Source organism: Chaetodon auriga, chromosome 6 (assembly GCF_051107435.1).
Source record: "Chaetodon auriga isolate fChaAug3 chromosome 6, fChaAug3.hap1, whole genome shotgun sequence".
NCBI lineage: Eukaryota > Metazoa > Chordata > Actinopteri > Chaetodontiformes > Chaetodontidae > Chaetodon > Chaetodon auriga.
This window is the reverse complement of record NC_135079.1, coordinates 19,478,149-19,498,610: the sequence shown is the minus strand read 5'-3', so window position 1 is coordinate 19,498,610 and position 20,462 is coordinate 19,478,149. Positions and strand designations below refer to the sequence as shown.

General features: G+C 41.9%; 1 protein-coding gene across 3 annotated transcripts in view; it reads right to left on the bottom strand.

The window, feature by feature from the left end:
* Positions 1-785: 785 nt before the first annotated feature.
* Positions 786-20,462, bottom strand: part of ripor1 (RHO family interacting cell polarization regulator 1) — a 43,754-nt gene continuing 24,077 nt past the window's right edge. For 2 of the 3 annotated variants that reach the window (XM_076733317.1, XM_076733316.1), the window contains exons 8-24: positions 19,457-19,520; positions 18,215-18,258; positions 17,065-17,190; positions 16,719-16,867; positions 16,393-16,525; positions 13,366-13,491; positions 12,987-13,159; positions 12,066-12,786; positions 11,042-11,175; positions 9,769-9,898; positions 9,079-9,214; positions 8,434-8,595; positions 8,199-8,357; positions 7,879-8,075; positions 7,251-7,334; positions 7,046-7,136; positions 4,549-6,360 (exon numbers count right to left, since the gene is read on the bottom strand). In XM_076733317.1, coding sequence (XP_076589432.1) covers positions 6,263-6,360; positions 7,046-7,136; positions 7,251-7,334; positions 7,879-8,075; positions 8,199-8,357; positions 8,434-8,595; positions 9,079-9,214; positions 9,769-9,898; positions 11,042-11,175; positions 12,066-12,786; positions 12,987-13,159; positions 13,366-13,491; positions 16,393-16,525; positions 16,719-16,867; positions 17,065-17,190; positions 18,215-18,258; positions 19,457-19,520 — 2,727 coding nt within the window. In that variant the 3' untranslated portion in view covers positions 4,549-6,262. Of the gene's footprint in view, positions 6,509-7,045; positions 7,137-7,250; positions 7,335-7,878; positions 8,076-8,198; positions 8,358-8,433; positions 8,596-9,078; positions 9,215-9,768; positions 9,899-11,041; positions 11,176-12,065; positions 12,787-12,986; positions 13,160-13,365; positions 13,492-16,392; positions 16,526-16,718; positions 16,868-17,064; positions 17,191-18,214; positions 18,259-19,456; positions 19,521-20,462 lie in introns of all 3 variants that reach the window. The other variant, XM_076733318.1, reaches the window with a different exon arrangement.

Genomic DNA, 20,462 nt, shown 5'->3' with positions numbered 1-20,462 from the left:
TGTATTGAAAGAAAGCATAACAAGTGACACTTTGTAATAAATTATGTAAAATAAATCAAATTCGTTTAAAATGCTGTGAGTGCATCTGTTTAATGCAATGGTAGCTCAGTACAACTGTGGTTGATTCTGTAGTATTTGATTTCCTGTGAAGTCACATTGATCAGTCATAATGCATGTGTGCTCATATTAAGAGTGACAAAAAGGACAAGGAGAAAAGTCTATAGAAATCTATATTCACTACCTTTTTAGCTTTGAATGTTCAATAACCAGGGTCCAATGATTAATTAAGTGCATGAATGACATGGCTTCTATCATGCATTATATCCTTATCCATTATATTATTATACATTATATCCATTATATCCATTATGTCCTGTGCTCTCTGAGAAAAACGCTTTGTACATTGATGTCCTAAAGTGCCATTCTGGACACCCAGAAATACTCAAGGTCCTCAGACAACTGATCGTAAAGTGGATGCAGCAAAAAATATAATGCTTGCTATTGTGTACTGCCAACCCAACAAATCGTGTGTGTTCAATAAGGACATAAGGACAATGAACTCATACAGCCACAGCTACTGTCCCTCTCTGTAGTGATGTCACTGTTTTAGGAGATTTAAAGTCTTCTAGTGTCCCCCCCCCCCCCCCCACACACACACACAACCTTAAACAACTGTCTGACTCTATCTGAATAATTCTCCTATATCTTTATGAATGTGTGTATGTTATGTGTATGTGTGTGAGCAGCTAACGGTATAATTAACAAACACAACAGCACATGAGACAATCTTTAAACACATTTTTAATTGTTTATATGATTGACACCAGAATACCTGGAAATATCTTTTTAAAAAGAAAAAAAAAGAAGAAAACATATTGTTTCCAATGCTGCACAATTTATCAAGATTGTGGAAAAAATATATATATACTGCGCTGCAGTGGTTTCCTACTGCTTCGCACTCTCTCAATTCTTAAATAAAGTATCTCATCCATGTCTTATTGCATCTCTGTTACTATCAAACCTTGAGGCACTTAAACACTGAGATGCTTTATGGATGCAGAGGTATAGCTGCAGGTTGCGGTCTTATAGAAATTAATAGTGCTAAATCCATTAAATACAGTGGTAGCCATCATAACAACGAACAGTGAGTTGCCCCATGTGACATCAGTCCTATGTTCCAGTCTCACCGCAGCCAACACATAATCTGCTGTATTACAGAACTACACATCCACACTGAACAAAACATACAACGAGCTAGTCGTCTGACCACCCCTCACCACAATAGTACATCAGTAATTCTTTATGCCTTCAGTAGGATGTGAAAAATATATTTCAGTTCTGAGATGAATCCCTGAAGATTAAATCTAAAATTAGGCTCATGGAGAACAAAAAAGTTCTTCAGTCTCAGATATCTGAATGTATTTTTCTTACCAAATTCTTACATCAATATGAGGATTCTGACTTTGATCTATTCGTAATATATTTTTTTGAACCATGGTCCTAATTCTCTCGCAACATGGTTGCATCCTTACAAGCAGCTACTACTTACTTGTTTCTCATGACAGTCTTACAGCAGTAGATTCTCAATACACTTCAGTGTTGGTAAGAACGCCTAAAGCCAATCTAAGGAAAGTAAACAGGGTTGGCACATGGCACAGGGTAAATCAGGAACCTGGCCCTTCTGCTTGAAGACAAAAGCATGTGTTTCATTTCTACACCAATTCTAATTACTGTTTTATGTATCTAACACGTTCACAGGTTGGAAAATAAAAAGTTAAAGTGAGGTACAGCGACGACTGTCAGCAGTCAGTCTAACACTGCTATATTTTTGTGTGACGTTGACGCTGTTGCTACACAAAAAGTGAAACACATGTTCACAATGACAATGCCAACACACTGATGTTTAGCAGGTATAATGTCCACCATCTTAGCTTGGCATGTTAGCATGCTGACATTTGCTAATCAGCACTAAACACAAAGTACAGCTGAGGCTGAGGGGAATGCTGTTAGTTTTGTGGGTATTTGGTTATAAAATAGACAAACTGCAAATTTGACCTGATGATGGCGCTACTGGAACTTTGGATCCTGAGGGGGACACGAATGTCTGAACTAAATCTAGTGGATCCATCTATTTTCAGTGTGGACCCAAGTGGAGCACTGACCAGCCAACACCGCCATCCCTGGAGCCTCGCAGCTAGCGTGGCTAAGCATTACCTCTCATTCCCTGCTAGTACCAATTTCTTTGCCAGAACAGTGCACTGTCAACATTAGTACGCCATGTTTACATCATAGTATTAGTATACAGTATGATGCTGGGACATGTCTATATACTGTAGATATACTAATGATACACTATGATCAGTCAGAGCTGAGGTGGCCTTTTCGTTACAGCGCACAGGAAAGGAAAAAAAGGCAGAGTGGCAACATCACTGTCAGCAGTGTCACTATGAAGCTGAAAAAACAAGCTCACGATAAACAGAAACAACCGTGGTCACTGTTACTGGACATTTTGGCATTTTCACCGATTTGTCAAAACAAAGCAAAATAATGTATGACGCTTCAGTACTTTGTGTGATTCTGGTAAACTCTTTATGCCAGTGTTTAAAGCATGATACCAGTGTTTCTGCATCCTTCTTTTACCCATTTACTAAAAACCACTCTATTCGTTTCGTGCTGGCCATTTTTCCAAGCTTGCTGTACATTTTTCAACGTGTACAGCATCAATGTCAGGTAAGAGCTGAAATATGCTCAAGTGCGTTAATCCATCACAGTTAGCTCTGTGTTTAAATGTAATAATTATGCAGACATGATGTTTATCCTGTACTTAAAGAAATGGAAACCATTGGCTGCTTGAGCTTTGGAGTTAAAACGAACAGCACTCACCAAACAAAAACTGGACACATTATCTCTAAACTATTACTATCTCATAATTATGAAATAGGTGTGTCATAATTATGAGAAAATATCTCAAAATAATGAGATCCTCTTTCATTGTGATGAGGAAAGTTTGTCAAATTTTGTAATTACAAGGGCGCCATGTAGAATTACAGCTCTTGTAATTAAGTCAAACTAAGTAACTAACTCCAATGATAAGATGCACATCTTGTAATGATGAAAAACTGAGAATTATGAGGTCAGTAATTACAAAAAAAAGGTCGTCAGTGCTTTTCTTTGGTGAATGTAATAGCATTGTAATGTAACTGTATTTTAGTATATGATTTGTAGCAAACGGCATACACGTGCAAAAACACTGGTATTTAATTATTTATGACTCCATGTCTGGGGCCGCCTGAAATTCAGTTCAGTTCTATTCTGATTATTCCAATTTAAGTGTTAAAAAGATGGCAATAGCAACACAAGACAAAAGCAAATTCTTTCTACGAACCAGAAACCTCTTATGTTTTGAGGTTCAACTGTTGTTGATCTGAATTTAAAGTGAACTGACCCCAGACCTGGATGGACCGACCTGTCTCCATTCAGTGATCTGTCTTTGCTTTCCCAAACCACAAAGCCCTCCACAGCAGCGTGTGACAGCAATCCAAATATTCAGTGACTCCGAACAGAACGCCGCCCCATGTACAGCAGATGTGTCGGTGGTACAGTTAAGTGCCACAGAAAGTCAGTCACTCACACCATCAGTTCATCACACTGATGGGTTGAATGACTGAAACTATAACAGTAAAAATGCATCTCATAAAACAAAAGTTTACATTTACAAATTAAGACTCTAAGATAAAAAACAATTTACAATCACAGAATATTGAATTCCAGTGGCATTGTCATATTATATGTATTCCCATAAAGAATAAGATATATCATAATTGTAAAAAAAAAAAAAAAAGTAATGGCACTGAATTGCTGAAACCATTCTCCTTTTCTATAAACTCAAACCTTTATATAGAACTACAGTGCGAGTTATGCTCTTCTTTCTTTTTAACCTGTTGCCAATGCATTGACAACATTAAACATAAAGGCATGCAAGCTTTCATTTTTTATCTTTTGAATTGGAAGACATTTCACAGTTAATAAGCCAGCAGTAGCAGCGTTGCAGATATGGGATAGAAAGCGAATGGTTATGTTTCAGCTCTGTGTAAGTCTGCCGGCTGAAACGTGCTGCTGGTGGTTTACTGCAGCTGTTAGAGCTGCTGAATCGACAGCGTCCACGTTCCCTCCCTGCAGTGTCATCCTGTGAAGCCCTACCTGCTCACCCATTGAAAGGGTCTTTAGAAAACAGTTGGCTAAAAGGACCCCAGCTCCACTGACAGATCCAGGAAGGATGTGAAATAATGTACAACATATCTTTTCCCATCATATCAATAAATACAATCCAATAAAAATCTCATTCATTTCTTTGTTTTCCAGGCTGTAGCCCACCTCCAACACCGTCAGACAGTCTGAAGACCTGCAGGACGCACCAAAGTCAGCCTGTAAATCTAGACTTTGATGCTCTTTCTGTGATGAAACATGCATTAAGTTCAGCTAAGTACTGGTTTGAACTCAAAAATAAAGATCTTTCTTTTGCACTTTTTTTTAAAAATATTTCTTTTTCAGTGCAGGAGCAAAAAGTGGTCTTTGCTGCTCATGTTGACTGAACTGCAGTTTTGCCTGAAACAAGGTTTGCCGCTTGAATGCAGTCATGCCTTGAAGGTCATAACCACAATGGAGAGGAATGTGGAACAAAGCAACCAGAACTATCCAAACCTATCCTTTAAAGCAACACTTCACAGTGGTGTTTCTGTCCCGTTGGATCTTAATAAGTTCAAAATCTCAATAATCTGCTTGTTGCTCCAGCAATGAAAAAGCGATTCACATGAATAGGTTCAGTAAGATCAGAATATCTAGATTTTGAGAGAAAATGCTGTTTTGTGTTTAAGTGAGTCGAGAGCAGTTTCTATGCACTGATGAAGTGTGGGGTGGTGACTTTCTCTACAGATTCAGCTCAGAGATTCTGAGTCATGGCGGCAGCGTTCGAGTCTGGTCTCAGTCGTTAGTCTGGTCTTCAAATGTGTTTAAGTGTTCTGCACTGTCATTGACAAGAGCAGGCAATAATATTTTCTGTAGTGCGTCTTTGCCACGTAACACCCAAACACCCTCATTTTAGACGTGGGTTTATGCACACAGTGTAGATGATCACACTATCATTGTTCGCTTGATAGAATATTTTTGTTTCTGATACTACTCTCATGGTTAGTAAATGCAACATTTAGGCAGACTTAACAGCAACAACAACAAGAACAGTGAGAAAGAAATCTGAAGAGTTTTGACTGGGATCTGTTTGATTTGTTTGGTCTCTGTCTTGATTTGGTTTCATTTGGCCTTAACTTGGACTTAAGTCATGTGGTAACCTGTCTGTAACCACAGTCATCTGGAAAGACTTTAAATCAACAAGCATGAGCAGGGCAGCGCCTATGATACAGGCAGAACTGAATGACAAAAGCCATTAATGTTCAGTTTGCAGGCATGTGACAAACCGAGCTGCTCATCTGGAGCAAGAGGGTTCAGAAACGTCTTTTAGCCTGAACTGGACACAGCAGTGTTTAAGAAAAGTAGTTGTGTGTATAATGGTGGGGGTAGCCTTATAGTGTAGAATGGATGCATATTGGTTCACCGTGTAACCACTCAAAAACACAGTCAAAGTAAGGAAACTTGACAAAAACACAAGAAACTCAACATTTTGTTCATTTTGGGCACTTGGTGGTCTGTGAAAATTAAAATTATCAAACAAAGTGACTTTAAATAGCTTTCAGGACTCTTGCTAACTTCTGTGAAAACAATGCATCTGTGTGACTGTGATTACAAAGCGTTTGTCCAATAATCTGACTTGAACATGCTTCAGGCAGCACAGACATGTTCCCCCTGTCCTCGTAACTCCTCCACGTCTTCTTCCTTCAGTATCGAGTTCATCCTTCTGCTCCTGCCTCCATTAAAGCCCGCTTCCCGACATCTTTCCAGTCCAACTGATTTTCTCAGAGTAGTCAGCACAGGTTGATGCATGTGGTGTGTGTGTGTAGCTTACTGGCTTTAAATGTTTGCCCAGTGTTAAGTGGAGTTGCTGTCCTCGATGAGAGTACTATGGCAGCCTCCCTGACAGTGTTTCTGCTGTGTATCATAGATCATATATGTCTTTGTATGTTTTAGTGGTAGTAAAGGGGCAGAGGAACAGCATACTGCATATTCTCATGACAAAGCAGAACATTCATATTGTGTTGCCACCCAGTGTGTATGTGTGTGTGTGTGTGTGTGTGTGTGTGTGTGTGTAGTGTTAGAAAGCTGTGCTGGCCATGCTTCCTGGAGCAAACAGTCTCGGTATGCTGTCCTGAGACGTCTCCACGTGCCTGTGGGCCATCTTCCCCTCCTCGCCTGCGCCGCACAATGAATGGAAGAACAACAAAAAGATGGAAAAGGTGAATGAACGCTTCTTTAATCCTCTCTAGAGATGTTTGGGTTGGACAAAGACAAATGGCTGATAACAAGAAAGATGTATGTGACGTATTTCTGCCTTAATTGTCTTATGTCACAAACATATGAATGAATTGAGTTAAAAAAATAATGGATGAAAAAATACAAAAAATCAGTGGTTAGAGCGAATATATAAGAATCAACAAGTTCATTAATTGCATGTCCATATCCAAGGTTGAACCAACCCAACCATGGAAATTTAAGGCTAGTTATTTGTCAACATGGTTCTCATTTTGGATCATTTTTGCCAGTTAAGAGAACATTATACTCACTGGCGTTAATGCTGAGGTGTGGATGAGACAGCTTTATAAATCATCCATACACTCCTGCTTAGACGACTGATCTCAGTCATTTATTTAGACTCTAGCTTGTCAAACACTAAGCAGCCTTTATTATTTACAATTTACCTTCATTCCACTGATTTTAAAATTCTCCAAACTATTTCTTTTAAAATTAAAAATAAGGCTCTAAGATATAAGAGGGTGAAAAAACCCTTTCCTCTGCTTTCTGCTTCTCATAGCTAACAGTTGACCCAGAAAATGAACTGCCTCACTGTCACTCTAACGAATATAATGATTGTTATTACCGAGCACTAGCAGTGCCTGTTTGGCAGCATCGCGAACTTCCTCCTTGTCCGTCCGGCATAGATACACTAACTGGTCGATGCTTTCTTTGGCCTGGAATGACAGTAGATGGAAGACAGGGGTCAGGCCCTAAAATAGTATGTCAACAGTATTTTGACAAGGAGGAACAGCTTTGAATAAGAGCACAAAGTCTGCATGTGTTTGTACCTTTAGACAAGCTAAGGCCTTGCATCCACAGACTCTGGTATCCACACTCTCATCTTCCAGCAGCTCCAAACAGCTGACCAAAGCCTGAGCAGGAGAATGCACACGGTGTTTACTGTCAAGTATGAGGCTGCCCCTGTTTGCATGGCTGTTCATCTGGTGTGTTTGCCTAATTGAAGCCTTCTGATTAGAGTCCAATTAATATTATCAGTCATGTTGTCTTATTAAAGAATATCGGTACTGCTGTATATGCAGGCAGATAATAAGTATTGTCAGTACAGACAAGCCAAAAACATGTACGTGTGTTGAAATTTAGAAACAGCCTCATGTTACACTGTTAAATGTCACACTGCTTACAAGCTGGCCATTCAATCATAAAATGGTTTCTTCACAGTAAAGTATTCAAATATCATCAATATGACCTGAGGAGAGATTCTTCATTATACAAAAGAACAGATTCAAATGTTGTCATGAACATCAAACTCATAAGAATGATACAAAAACACAGAATTTTAACAGTAATCAATAAAACTGGAGAATCATTACCAGTGTGTCAGACTCGACTGAGTGAAACTGAGTGTTTGAAGCACACTGTGCACACATGCAGTGCACACACCCTCTGTCCTCTCACCTGCTCTCTGTGTCTGGGCTGGGCAGCCAGGCTTCTCAGCACAGAGCTGGCAGAGGCCGACACTTTGCCTCGTGGGTCTTTCAGTAATTTGGCCACAGCATGAAGTCCTTCTCTCCTCAGGCTGCACTCTGCAGGACGCCGCAGAGCATGGACAATCACATCCTGGTCACATGACGCCAGGCTCTGCACCAACCACACTGTTGGACAGAATTTATCACTGGTTATTTTCACTGATCACAAGTTTTTTCTGCTTTCACTTAGCTTTGTGTGTGTGTGTGTGTGTGTGTGTGTGTGTGTGTGTGTGTGTGTGTGTGAGATACCTTCTTCTGCCAGCTCAGTGATGTGTGTCTCCATGTCACTGATGCCATTGGCCTCCAAGTAAGTCCACAGCTGGAAGAGCGTCACCATCACTCTGTGTCTGTTGTCGCCTCGCCGTGGTAACCTCTGATCCAGCATTCGCTCCACCAGGCACAAGAACACTGGACAGGCACACATACAGGTGTTAGCATGGCGCACACACTTACCTGTACTGCACATGAACAGATGTGGTTGTACCTGTGTCGGCCATGCTGTTGACCCTCTCAGGCAGAATGCTGGCGTAGACTGTGGACAGCGTCACCATTAAGCTCTCAGCATAGACGCTGTACACACTGCCCTGCCCCACACTTTGTTGCCATAGTGACACAGCGCCCAAACACAGGCTGAGCTGTGGTATGACTGTGAAGAAGATAAGATAGGTCAGAGTAACGGCAGAGGAAGTCAAGACAGAATTGTGCTTTATCCTTTTATTGTTGGTTGCTTGTTAAAGTTTAAGTCAATTGTTTAGTTTCCAGCATGGAAGCTCATTCTTGACCTTGTGTGAGACAATAATGTCAACTCAAAGGTCAATTTACTTTATCTAAGATACTGACGCAGCTGAAAGGTTAGACAAAGCTAGGTTCTTTGGCTTTTCTGAAGTCAGGCTTGGTGGAAGTGTGTCATGAGTGCGTTAGCTGGTTCTACCAGGTTCAACTTATGAGCCTTCACTTCATTGACTTGAACAGTTTCTGGTCAGCTGGACACACATCAAGGGCTCAGTGGAAAAGAGGTATCAAGGAGGAAAAGGAGGAGACTGGCATTTCTGCATAGGGACGTGAAGCTGCGTGTAAAGTTCAGACAAACAGTAAAGGCCCAGATCGACGTGTACGTGCAGGTGCTTACCTTCAGCAGGCTGTCTCACGCGTCTTGGGTTGTCCTTGGTGATGCGTCGGATGATTTCGAGGACTCGAGCCTCTCTCAGCAGTCGATCTAAGGCGTACATCTCTCCACACCGCAGAGGACCAAACGTACCCAGACGCTATGGACGTAATGCCATATATCACTTTACACAAAACAGTTACATTCACGTACAGCCATCTTCAGACAAACAGCTTTGACACAATGTACACACTGATTGTCCAGCATGTTTATCAAAAAAACTGACCAATCTTCTATTGTTTTTTCACAGAAAATCCACCTTTACATCTACAAGATTTAGAGCTATAATTATCACCACATTAATTACTGCAGCAGTGAAGCTATGGCTGTCACAAACACCATAACAATGAGAACTGCTGATGCTACTTTTGAAATTATTTATTACTTTGATTTTCTGATATCTAGTCACCTTTTAAAGACATTTTAACCTTCGATCCCAACCACTACTAATGCTACAAATGACTGTGGCAGCTATTCAGAATTTCTATGTACTGCTATGATTGAATTGATGCTGCTTTGGTCACAGACAGACTAGCATAGCATGCATCATTTCTGAGCTGGAACCTTGGCAGACTGAATTCATGGTGGTAATGTCTCATATGGAGGTGCACTATGGCAGCTACACACTTGAGGATAGCGCTGCATGTTTCTTACCAACAGCTGTGTGCTGCAGTTCTTCAAGTGGACCACCAGGGCGCAGTCTAGAGTTGTGCAGCCTGTGGTGAGGGGGGAGGTGGGGGAGGTGGGGGAGGAGGAGCTGTCCCAGCCTCTGTCCTGCAGAGACCTAAGAGGCAAAGAGGAATTTTCAGTCACCTCCACGGTGTTACAGGAGTTTTCCATTAACACTGTCAGAGTCAGGGGTCAACTTGATAGAGATTCTGAAGACACAAATCACATCGATTCACTTTATAAGTTCTTCTGTGTCCCACAGTTGAAAATCAGGCACTCAGCAGGGCAACTACAGACAGAGCTCTGTCAGGGGCTTCAAATTGTGATTTGTCATTCTGGGGTGTATAAATGACACACAATAAGAGACAATACAAAACAGGCAACACATAATCAATAACAAATAAGACTCACAAAATAAAACAATAATATTGGATAACGAAAAAATAAAAAGAATCAAATGAAAGTCAATAAGCCAAAAAACAGCAGGGGTGCATATGATTTGAAAAAGGACCAAAAAGTGAATATGAGCGCACACAGTCAGAAGAAATGTTTGAGTGAAGTGCAGCTGGCAGCGGCCCAGCTGTCAAAGAGAGATCACCCTCGTCTTTACTCATTACTCTTCTTGTTAAGCTCTCCTTCAAAATATGTATGCAAATGTGAACTTCTGTGCAGTTCAAATCATAAGTTACCATTAACTCATACTATCTACGAAAACCTTATGAAATCATTTGAGCCAAGCTCGAAACATGTATGAAGGGATGGCGACGTCATCTGTCACTCTGTCTTTTGATATAAACCTTTCAAAACAATCTAATTAAAATCTACAACAGCCTAAAATGGATAGATCTCACAGCTGCAAATACCAGTTCCATCAAGGGAGGATACAGTGATGGTACAACACAGCTCCACTAGAGGGCATCAAGATACTACGAAAACAACAAGTCAGCAGGAGCTAGATATTACTGAATATCTGCTTCTTGTGAAAAAATGAAGCTGTGAAATAACAGACAGGTTATTATCTTGATACACGATCATACCTTAAGTTTTTCCTATGCTTCCAATATATTCTGACAATAACATTCAGGGACTGACATTTCTTTTACTGATGGAAGAAGAGTGTGTGAGTCAGTGTGTCGTCTATGCGTGCTTTTGATAAATTGCACATCTTAGAAAAAATCCACAGTCTGCAAAAATTGTTCTCCAGAGGATCTGGTTTGGTTTCATTCTGTTCACTAACAGTTCATTTGTCAGTACTGACCTGCTGACACTCCTCTTGTCGCCCTTCTCCTCCTCTTCCTCCTCCCAGTCAGACGTGTTGAGGAAGTCAAAGCTGCCCAGAGCTGTTTCCACTGTGAGGCTGACCATGCTGGGCGAACGGCTGTGCTTACCACCCTGCACACACACACACACACACACACACACACACACACACACACACACACACACTGTGTAAACAGATTTATGTCCCTACACCATGAGTAATATATGGCCACGCACGAACGCATGCACGCAGAGATTCATAGTCACATCACGGGCCAACAGTCTGGTACAAACAAGAGTACAGATACATACACATATGTACGTCTCTGTACACACATGCTGACTCACACACAGTCACACAATAGGAAAACACACAGTCAGAGTCAGACAACACAAACCTGGTTCCACCTTAATACCAAACACTGATAACGCTGTCAGATATCAGCACGCACCAGCTGCATGTCGTGACTGACAGGACAGATGTGTATTGGCTGATATGTACATGTGTAGGTGAAGGTATTTGTGTATTTAAGGCAGCATAACCTTAACTTACAGAGAGGTGGGAGCTCTTTAGAATGAAGGATGTGCAGGGTAGACTGCAGCTTTCACAGGCTGATGCCAATATTGACACTGAATCTGATAACATATTTTTGCATAAACAGTTTTCTTTTTTGATAGAAATCTCTATTCTTTTTTTTTTAAGAATTGTGACTACGATATTTAGGGAAGAACACATTTTAGTGTAAAAAAAAAAAAACAACTTGAATGAAACATTGCGCTCCGGCTTCTTTTTACAGACACTGATGTATCTGTTTACCTTGACCTGAGGAAGACCATCTGTGGTTGAAATGGTGTCATATCCACATCAAATAAATGAAGTGGCAAAAGGAGTGATGTGCATGTATTTTTTTCTTTTACTACTCGATAAAAAAGTAATTTTGATGAGCCCTTTTACTTCCTCTTGAATGGTTATTTTAAGACGCAGCAACATTTCTCCTTCCTCACACATACTCCATCCTCACCTTCAGTGTGACCTGCAGCAGCTTCAGCTCTTGTTCCAGTAGCTGTAACTCAGGGAACTGTCCTCTGTAATCATCCAGGGAAGAAACTACCGCTCCCAGGGCGTCTTCCAGTCCTGTGTCGATGGGACCATCGCCCTCTCTGGACAGACAATCTTCTCCTGCACCTGGCACATCCTCCTCCACCGACACACGCCGGGCTACATACATCACATCCCCGCTCTCTGGGAGTATGTTGCTTTCTAGCTGTGGGTGCGCGTTCATTTGTGACAAAGTGCTATGGTCCACTCCTTCAGTCCTGGGAGAGGAAGATGCGAGGCCAGAGCTGGATGCATCATGTTTCATCCCATTATGATGTTGATCTGTGACACTGTCAGCTGATGCTTTTTGTTCGACGTCGCCGAGCCTCCTTGGTGACAGGTCAGCGTCTGTGGCAGCAGAGCTGGGCGGCTCAGGAGTTCTGCTGTGCATTTCCATTTCAATATCATTGATGGAGAGCCCGGAGGCCAAAGACATCACTTCCCCTGACTCGCCGACTGACCTGTCGGTCAACACAATGCCGTCAGCGCTGCTTTCACTAATGTGGCTCAGAGAGCGCGAGTAGCCACGTGCCGTCTGGCTGTTGGTCACTACCCCATCCACTGCTACAGAAGACTGTTTCCCTGCATCGTCTTCCTCACAGTCAGGTTTCATCATCACAGTGGCTGTCCCCTTCTCCTCGTCCCTGTGAATCAGTTCATGTATCAGTTAATCTAGTTACTGCTGGAGCACACCACATACCAAGCACACAAAACTCATCGCTGTGTTTATGGGCAGATATGAAAAGCAATCAGTCAACAAATATGATTTAGCCAAATGTTAACCTCTGAGGACATCGGCAAAAAAAGTAAAAAAAATTTTTTTTTTTTAAAAATCATACACTACCTGTTACTCTCTGCTTGCTGTTTAGAGATGTTGGGAACCTCGCAGGCAGTGCTGACTTTGTGGGCAGAGTTTGGAGTTGAGCAGGAGGAGTCTCGGAGGCAAAATGAGATGTCAGGCTGTGGGGAGGAACTTCCTGTTACAGCTGGCTGGATCTCTGGGGTCACCAACACCGCCTACAGAGAAAGAGAGACATGGCCACACTGAGTCCCGGGGGGGAGACGTACACAACACACTAACTACATAGAAAATAACTTCAAGGCCCATTTTAGAAAAACACAAGACACACTGATAAACAGAGAAGAGGGTCGATAGAATCATAATATGATGATCACACCAGCACTGCAGATCACACAGGATGTATGGTGCCTGCTGTGTGTACCTTATGATGTGTAGAGTTGCGAAGCCCTCCGACAGACAGCTGAGGACTGGAGGAGTCATCAGAGGACTCAGATGAGTTGGACCACGCCGTTCCATTCTCCAACTCTTCATGTCGGCGGAGCATGTTCTACAAGAGAGCAGCGCTGTTTAAAGGGTGCAACTGATGAAAAAGGAGTTGGACATAGACAGATACACAGACTTTGATTCAGTCGAGGTGGACACATTCTGACGGCTATTGCAGTTATCACAACTGTGTCTTCCAGATGGAGTTTGAGGAGACTGTTGAGGGAGATATGCTGGAACCAACCAGCTGCAGTGTCTCAGCCTGTAGCGCAGGACGCCAAGTATGGTCAGTAAGCACGTTTTGGGTTTGCTCTTTGTACAGGCACGATGACACCGGTTATGTAACAACAGGACTTCAGGAAGTTATGGACAGTCACTGCACCTAGTTGTTCACCAAGAAATAGTTCCAGCACATCAGTCCTACATGTACAAATATGAGACAAGGTGTTACTTAGTGAGCTTTAGAGGTGTTGATAGGTGAAGGCCTCACTTCCACTTGAAGCAAACTGACAGCTTCCAAATACTGGCCGACACCACACTGCAGATTCAGTCACATAACAGCCCAGCTGGCTGGTTCACACAGCTCACACTCGGCCCCTCATGATCACGGTCATCGCATATGAATCTGGATTCGTCCTCTTTGCCGATCAGTCACAGATCAACATCAAAACTGAATCTGTTGCTCAAGTTGAATTTGACCACAGTGGCAGCTTTCAAAGACGCGAGTCCCTAATTATCTTGAGTTCTTTAACAAGCAGTGTTCAACTCTGCTTTGTTCTCTTCTTTTCTGATTCAGTGACTACATTTGTAGATTACTAAGCATGCTGCATAAGAACAACTGACTGGAAACTGATATGTCAAGAGTGATCTTTCAGGTAAACAAAGCTAATCGGACACACTCCAAAATGTCTATCAATGGGACACTTCATAAAACATCTCCCTTATGAACTTTTCATCCCTATAACTGCAATCAGATGTTGCAAAGTATCAGGGTGTTCATGAAGCTGGTAACCTGGTATGTGTGGACATTAATGGATGAGAGTTGTTTTAAAAGCTGCTCAATTGAGAATACAGTCAGTGATCAGACACTGTGCTTCAAAGAAAAGTGAGGTCTGAACTTCTCACTCAGGTCAGTTTGTCATTCTTCATAAAACTGCTTCGATCACTTTTCACGAGTGCAAAGTGCAACACCGCGAATTACCTCAGGGGGAGACACAGAAGACAGAGTTCCTGGAAAGGACAGGCAGAAGGAGGCTGTGACAGCAGGCTTTTCATCACACGCTCTATTGTGGCCATTCACAACAGGAAGTATTTCTTCCATCATAATTTACAGTTTAGTCAAACTACTGTTTCCAAGGTCAACAATGAGCCTTCACACTTAGCATTACTATAGTTAGTCTGGGACAATAGGATAGTTTTGACTGTAATTTGTATCACTACATGATAACTGTGTTGTCACAAAGTAATTGCTGAGGTCTGGGAACAGGGTGGCATCACTAGACTGAAATTCGATGGAGCAACAAACACGAGCAGTCAGACGATCAGACAGTTGGCAAACAACCCAACAGTTTTCAGTTTCAGTCTAGTGATGCCACCGTGTTCCCAGACCTCAGCAATTACTTTGCTGTCAACACAGTTATCATGCAGAAACACATACATATCAACAGCCAGACATCTTTTCAGAAATGTTTCCAAGTTTCCAGATCTCAGCAATTAACTTTAAAAACCCAGGTTATAATAAAGAGCAAGTATCCGTTAAGACTTTAGATTTTTTTTCCCATCACAACTGATATTAATAGATGTTTCTAATGGCTCCATGAAAACCAGGCACAAACACAGACTACTGACTACTGACACTACTGTGCTGGGTTTCTAATGCACCACAACATCATTGTTGTCACTAGTCAATACACCGGTGGGCTCTGTGTTCCTACATTCTCGGGGGGGTTTACTCCACAGTGACTTACTGCAGTGGGCTGTCTTGTAGGTGAGTTGTCACTACAGGAGCAGTTCTGGCTAAGCGTGTCTCTGAAGATGTCCAGCAGCGGCCAGTGCTGCCGCCTGGTCAGACTCCGAGGCAGAGACTGTACGTCAAAGTGGCAGCAGGTGGAGCAAAAGGCAATGGCGCAGTTAGGGACCTTTCATTGTCGGCTAAACTCAAATGCTCCATCTAGACCTGTGGTTCTAACCAAGGGTGGGGAACCTCCAGCCTCCAGGTCGTATCTGACCTGTCAGACTGTACAATCCAGCCTGCGAGGCAGTTCATGAATACAACAAAGCAAGTCAGAAATGCAAAACCATCCACTGGACAGCTTTTTTTTTTTTTTTCTGAAAATAACATAGTAGACTAACACGCCCTTTGAGTGGTCACTGAACACAACACGCACGTAGTGGCTGATATCACCTCAATGCATCATGATGACTGTCAAGTAGATATAGTGTTGCACTCTCTAATGGACAAACACTTGTTTTTTCGTGAAGTAAAAGGCAAGACTGTGTGCCTGTGTTAGTTTGTGGTAAGTGATGAGAAAGGCTCATCTTGAGCATCATTACAGGTACAAACATGCTAAACTGGATGAGCTGCAAGGACAAATATGTTCAGATAGAGTTAATGCTTCGGCGGATTTTGGATTTCCAACGAGCAGCTTTCACAGACCACATTCTGACAGGCAGTCAGTGTCATGCAGGCAAGATTTGTGGTGAGTGAACTGACAGGTAAGAGGCTGAAACCACATTCTGAAGGAGATGAAGGGAAAACCTGTTGTTGAACTCGGTGATAGCAAGTGGCTGCGTGATTTGGCCTGACATTACCTCATGAGCTGAACCTCAGTAAATATCAGCACAAAAAACAAGCTATCAGAGACTGCAGACCAAATATTCCAGTATGACTCTTGGAAAGCATCAGTGAAACTCTCTGTGGAGAACAGGGGGAACAAAGAGGCAACGAGAATACAGAGAAACTTACATAGAAGGCTTGTTCGCGCAAAGACGGCGTGTCAGGTGGACTCTGGTTGAAGATGGTTGAGAATCTCTTACTGACAGTTGGAGCTTTGTTGACACTGCTGGCCACTGACCCCTGGTCATCTTTATCGAATGGACTGACAGGGGAAAAAAAGGACAAGAGAAGAAGGAAGACAGAGACAAAAGACAAAAGAAACATTCAATATAATATTTAAGCGATGTTCTGTTAATGAATAACGCTTCATGAGTTACTGATTACACACAGTACGATACTCATAACGCTCAACATCATTTTCAATACTCAATAACAGCATGGCTGGCAAAACTCACTTCCAGGTGACTTCAAGACTCAGCTTAATAGTCCCAAGGTCATTAATATCCACGGCAACCGTCTGGGGCAGTGCAGCAAACAGGTCCTTAGTCTCGCAGGAAACGCTTCCTACTACCACGTGATTGGCTAAGCTCTTCAGCTCTGTCACCTTGGAGAACACAGAAGTATAGTTTGATCATGCAAAGTTTGCACTCAGGTTAAGATTTATACAAGTACGAACATTACAGTCCAACAGGAAGTACACACGGGCCATTCCAGGCCACAGTGGTGGAGTTGACCAATCACAGCTAAGCATGAATAAAAACAAATCCAAAGTAATGAAAAAAGACAGTGGGAGGGACTGACCTTCACAGAGAGGAACTCACTGATGAGCGGCAGAAACACCATCTCTTCACTGTCCCACACCTGTTTGGCATTGATCTCAATTCTGCCTCGGAGCTTCCACCGCTGCCGACCGTACTTCATGAAGATCTGAATTCACACACACACACACACACACACACACACACACACACACACACACACACACACAGAGTCATCTTTCCATCATTACTGGGGACATTACACAGACTCATAGTCATTTCCCGGAGACTTACCCTAACCATAACCATAACCATAATCACTACTTGCCAAACCACAACCCTTACTCTGACCTTAACCTAAACCTAACCTTACTCTGACCAAAACCCAAGACTTCACCCTAAAATTTAACGATTTACAAGACCAGGACTTGTGTTTTGTCCCCATAAGGAAGAAGAGTCCCCACAATGTGACTGTGTAAACAGATTTATGTCCTCACAGCATGAGTAATACATGGCCACACACACACAAACACACACACACACAGAGTGAGTGTTGATTTCAGGTCTGCATGTCAGGAGAGCTGTGTGTGTTTCTGTGTGTGTATACTTTGTGTCTGACAGTCATCTCAATTGTTTTTGCCTTCTTTCTTTATATCTTTTTTTAATGTTTTAATTTTTTTTCTTTTCTGTTTCATAGAGCCTTTACTACCAATGAACATACACTGCCATTCAAAAGTTTGAAATCACCTCTTATGTTGATGTTTTTCACTAATGGGTATTTTAATAAAAAACAGTACAACAAGTACAACACCAAAAGTATTAGTTACACTTAAAATATGGTAAATGGTAAATGGGCTGTATTAGTATAGTGCTTTTCTCAAAGTACTTTTACAACAAAAGTCTGCATTCACCCGCTCGCACGGTGGCTAAGCCACTTGCTGATTATGAGTGTGACCCATTCAAACACACTCACACACTAATAGCACAGCATTGGGGGCAATTTTGTGGCTCAGTATCCCAAGGATACTTCAGCATGTGGACTGCCGAGGCCGGGGATCGAACCACCGACCTTCTGATAAGTGGACGACAGCTCTACCTCCTGAGCCACAGCCGTCCAAAATAGGGGTTGTAAATGACATATATGAACACAGCAGTGAAAAATGCAATTCAGAGGAGGCGACTGATGGACTAACCTCATACTGGTCACCAGCACACAGTCTAGCAAATCCAGCCAGACCTGAAAAACACACAGAAACAGATGCAGCCTATCAGCTTCTCATAAGCTACACTGGGTATGGATTTATTTTTCTAGCGCAGGTGAGGTGACATTACCTGCCTTGGTCAGCGACATAAGGTGTACTTGGGTAATTTTATGACCCCCCACCTCAGAAATAATCACAGCCAAAATTATCTACTGTTTCTCCACGAGCTGAGTTTTGTGTGACAATGGAATCAAAAATGTTTTTGAACAATATGAAAGCAAGACCCCGGAATAGCTCAACAGATGGGCTATTGTAATGTTAGCAACAGGGAGCTCATGGCGTTCCCTTTTGAACTCCATTTAAGGCTATATTTGTCCACATTTTTGGCAAGCTGGCAGTATTAATAGTCTGCCAAATTAGCTGTCAGTTGTGCGTGTTTGCAGTGTAACCATGAGAAAACTTAGTGTTAAAATAAGAAAAGATTCTCCGACAAGTTCTGAAGAGACTTTTTTTTCCTGTGATTTCAAAGCAGATTTACAGTTGATGGACATTGGAGAAAATGATGTCCTGGTTATGACTCTGAGAAGTAGTGCAATTATTGTCTTACCCTTCATGTCTCCCCTTCAACTCTCTGGCTCTTACTTTGGTATTACAATAGATAACAAAATGAAAAAGGAGCTAAATCTGCAATGTTCAAGACAGCATCCATTTAAAATGTACCAAACAAATACTAAATTTTGGGGCATTTCCCAGGTGCAGCCTTCATGAGGTGTCACTTTTTTTTAGTGTTCCTCCAGAGCTGATAAAATAACATAGTCATGTTTAATAATTATGAAATTGTGTGTTTTTTTTTCGCAGGTTATTGTCCATTGAACCCTTCAGCATACCAAAACTAACTGGCCAGCAGCAGTAATACTCTGATTCTTTCATGTCAGTCCAAAGATGCTGCATGCCAAATGTGAGGAAGACTGAATTAAGGGCATGGCAAGAATTCATAAAAAACGTTTTATTAAAAAATTCTTCAATCACACGAGCCTTCCGGTCACGATGAGTTTTGGAGTTTGTACCTTTTCTCGACTTTTTCAGAGTATGTGATTCTCATTGTTGTACGGCTAAGAAAAGGCAAAACCAAATTCAAGAGAACAAGAGAACGAAAAAGAGAGAGGCGAAAAAGAGGAGGATGACAGGAAGGAGGGAAGAGTGAAGACAGACGGGGAACTTGTCATGTCTTACCTTTCATCTTAATGTGGAACTCCCCCAGCTGGTTCTCCAACTCGTTCTCCAACACACACATATTCTAAAAAGAGAGAGGTAAGTAATTAGTGAGTGAGTTTGTTTACATAGTATCAACAACAGATGTCACAAAGTGCTTTACAATAAAAGACAAAAGAGCAAATAACAGAGCAACAGACATGACATGCAGCTCAAAACATAAAGAATAAGACTAAATAAGACACTAAAACTAAAGCAAGACTAAACAAAAAGGTCTTCAGCTGCTTTTTTAAAGTGTCCACAGTGACCACAGATCTTAAGTCCACAGGGAGAGAGTTAGAGGTTAGGAACAACAACTTCAAAAACAGTCTCCTTTTGTCCTGAGCCTGACGTGAGGAACAACCAGCAGACCCTGAACCTCTGATTCCTACAGGTGATGTTGGGCTGTTGGCTCGTTAATGTAAGAAGGTGCTGGACCATGTTAGGCTCTATCTAAGTGATCACAAGAATCTTCAACTGGATTCTGAATTTGATCCAGAGTAAAGAAATCAAAATTCATGTTACATCAGACCTCTTGGTCTTGGTCAAAAGCTTGGCAGCAGCATTTTGGACAACTTGTCAGCAGTTTAGGAGTGTCTTACTAAGACAGGTGAATCGCAGCAGTCAAGAATGGAGGGAAACAGATGTGATTAATCATCTCAGTGTATGCTAAGGACACAACCAGTTTAGCCATGTTCCTCAGGTAGAGAAGTGAAGCAAACAATGTACAAGCTGGTCCAAACTGAAAATCTGGTCCGTAGACGGCGGATTTAACAGAAGAGGAAAAGAGCCAAGACCTTCTTTCACCTTCGGAACAAAGCCAGCTGGAACGCAAACAAGAACTTCTGCTTTTGTCAGCGTTTAGCAGTAGAAAATTATCTGTCATCCAGTTTTTATAAAGAGGATCAGAGACTAAGGCTTTCATTTACTAATTTCTGCCAAACAGGTCTGAACTACAGAGCTGTTAATTATAAATGATGCCTGTAAG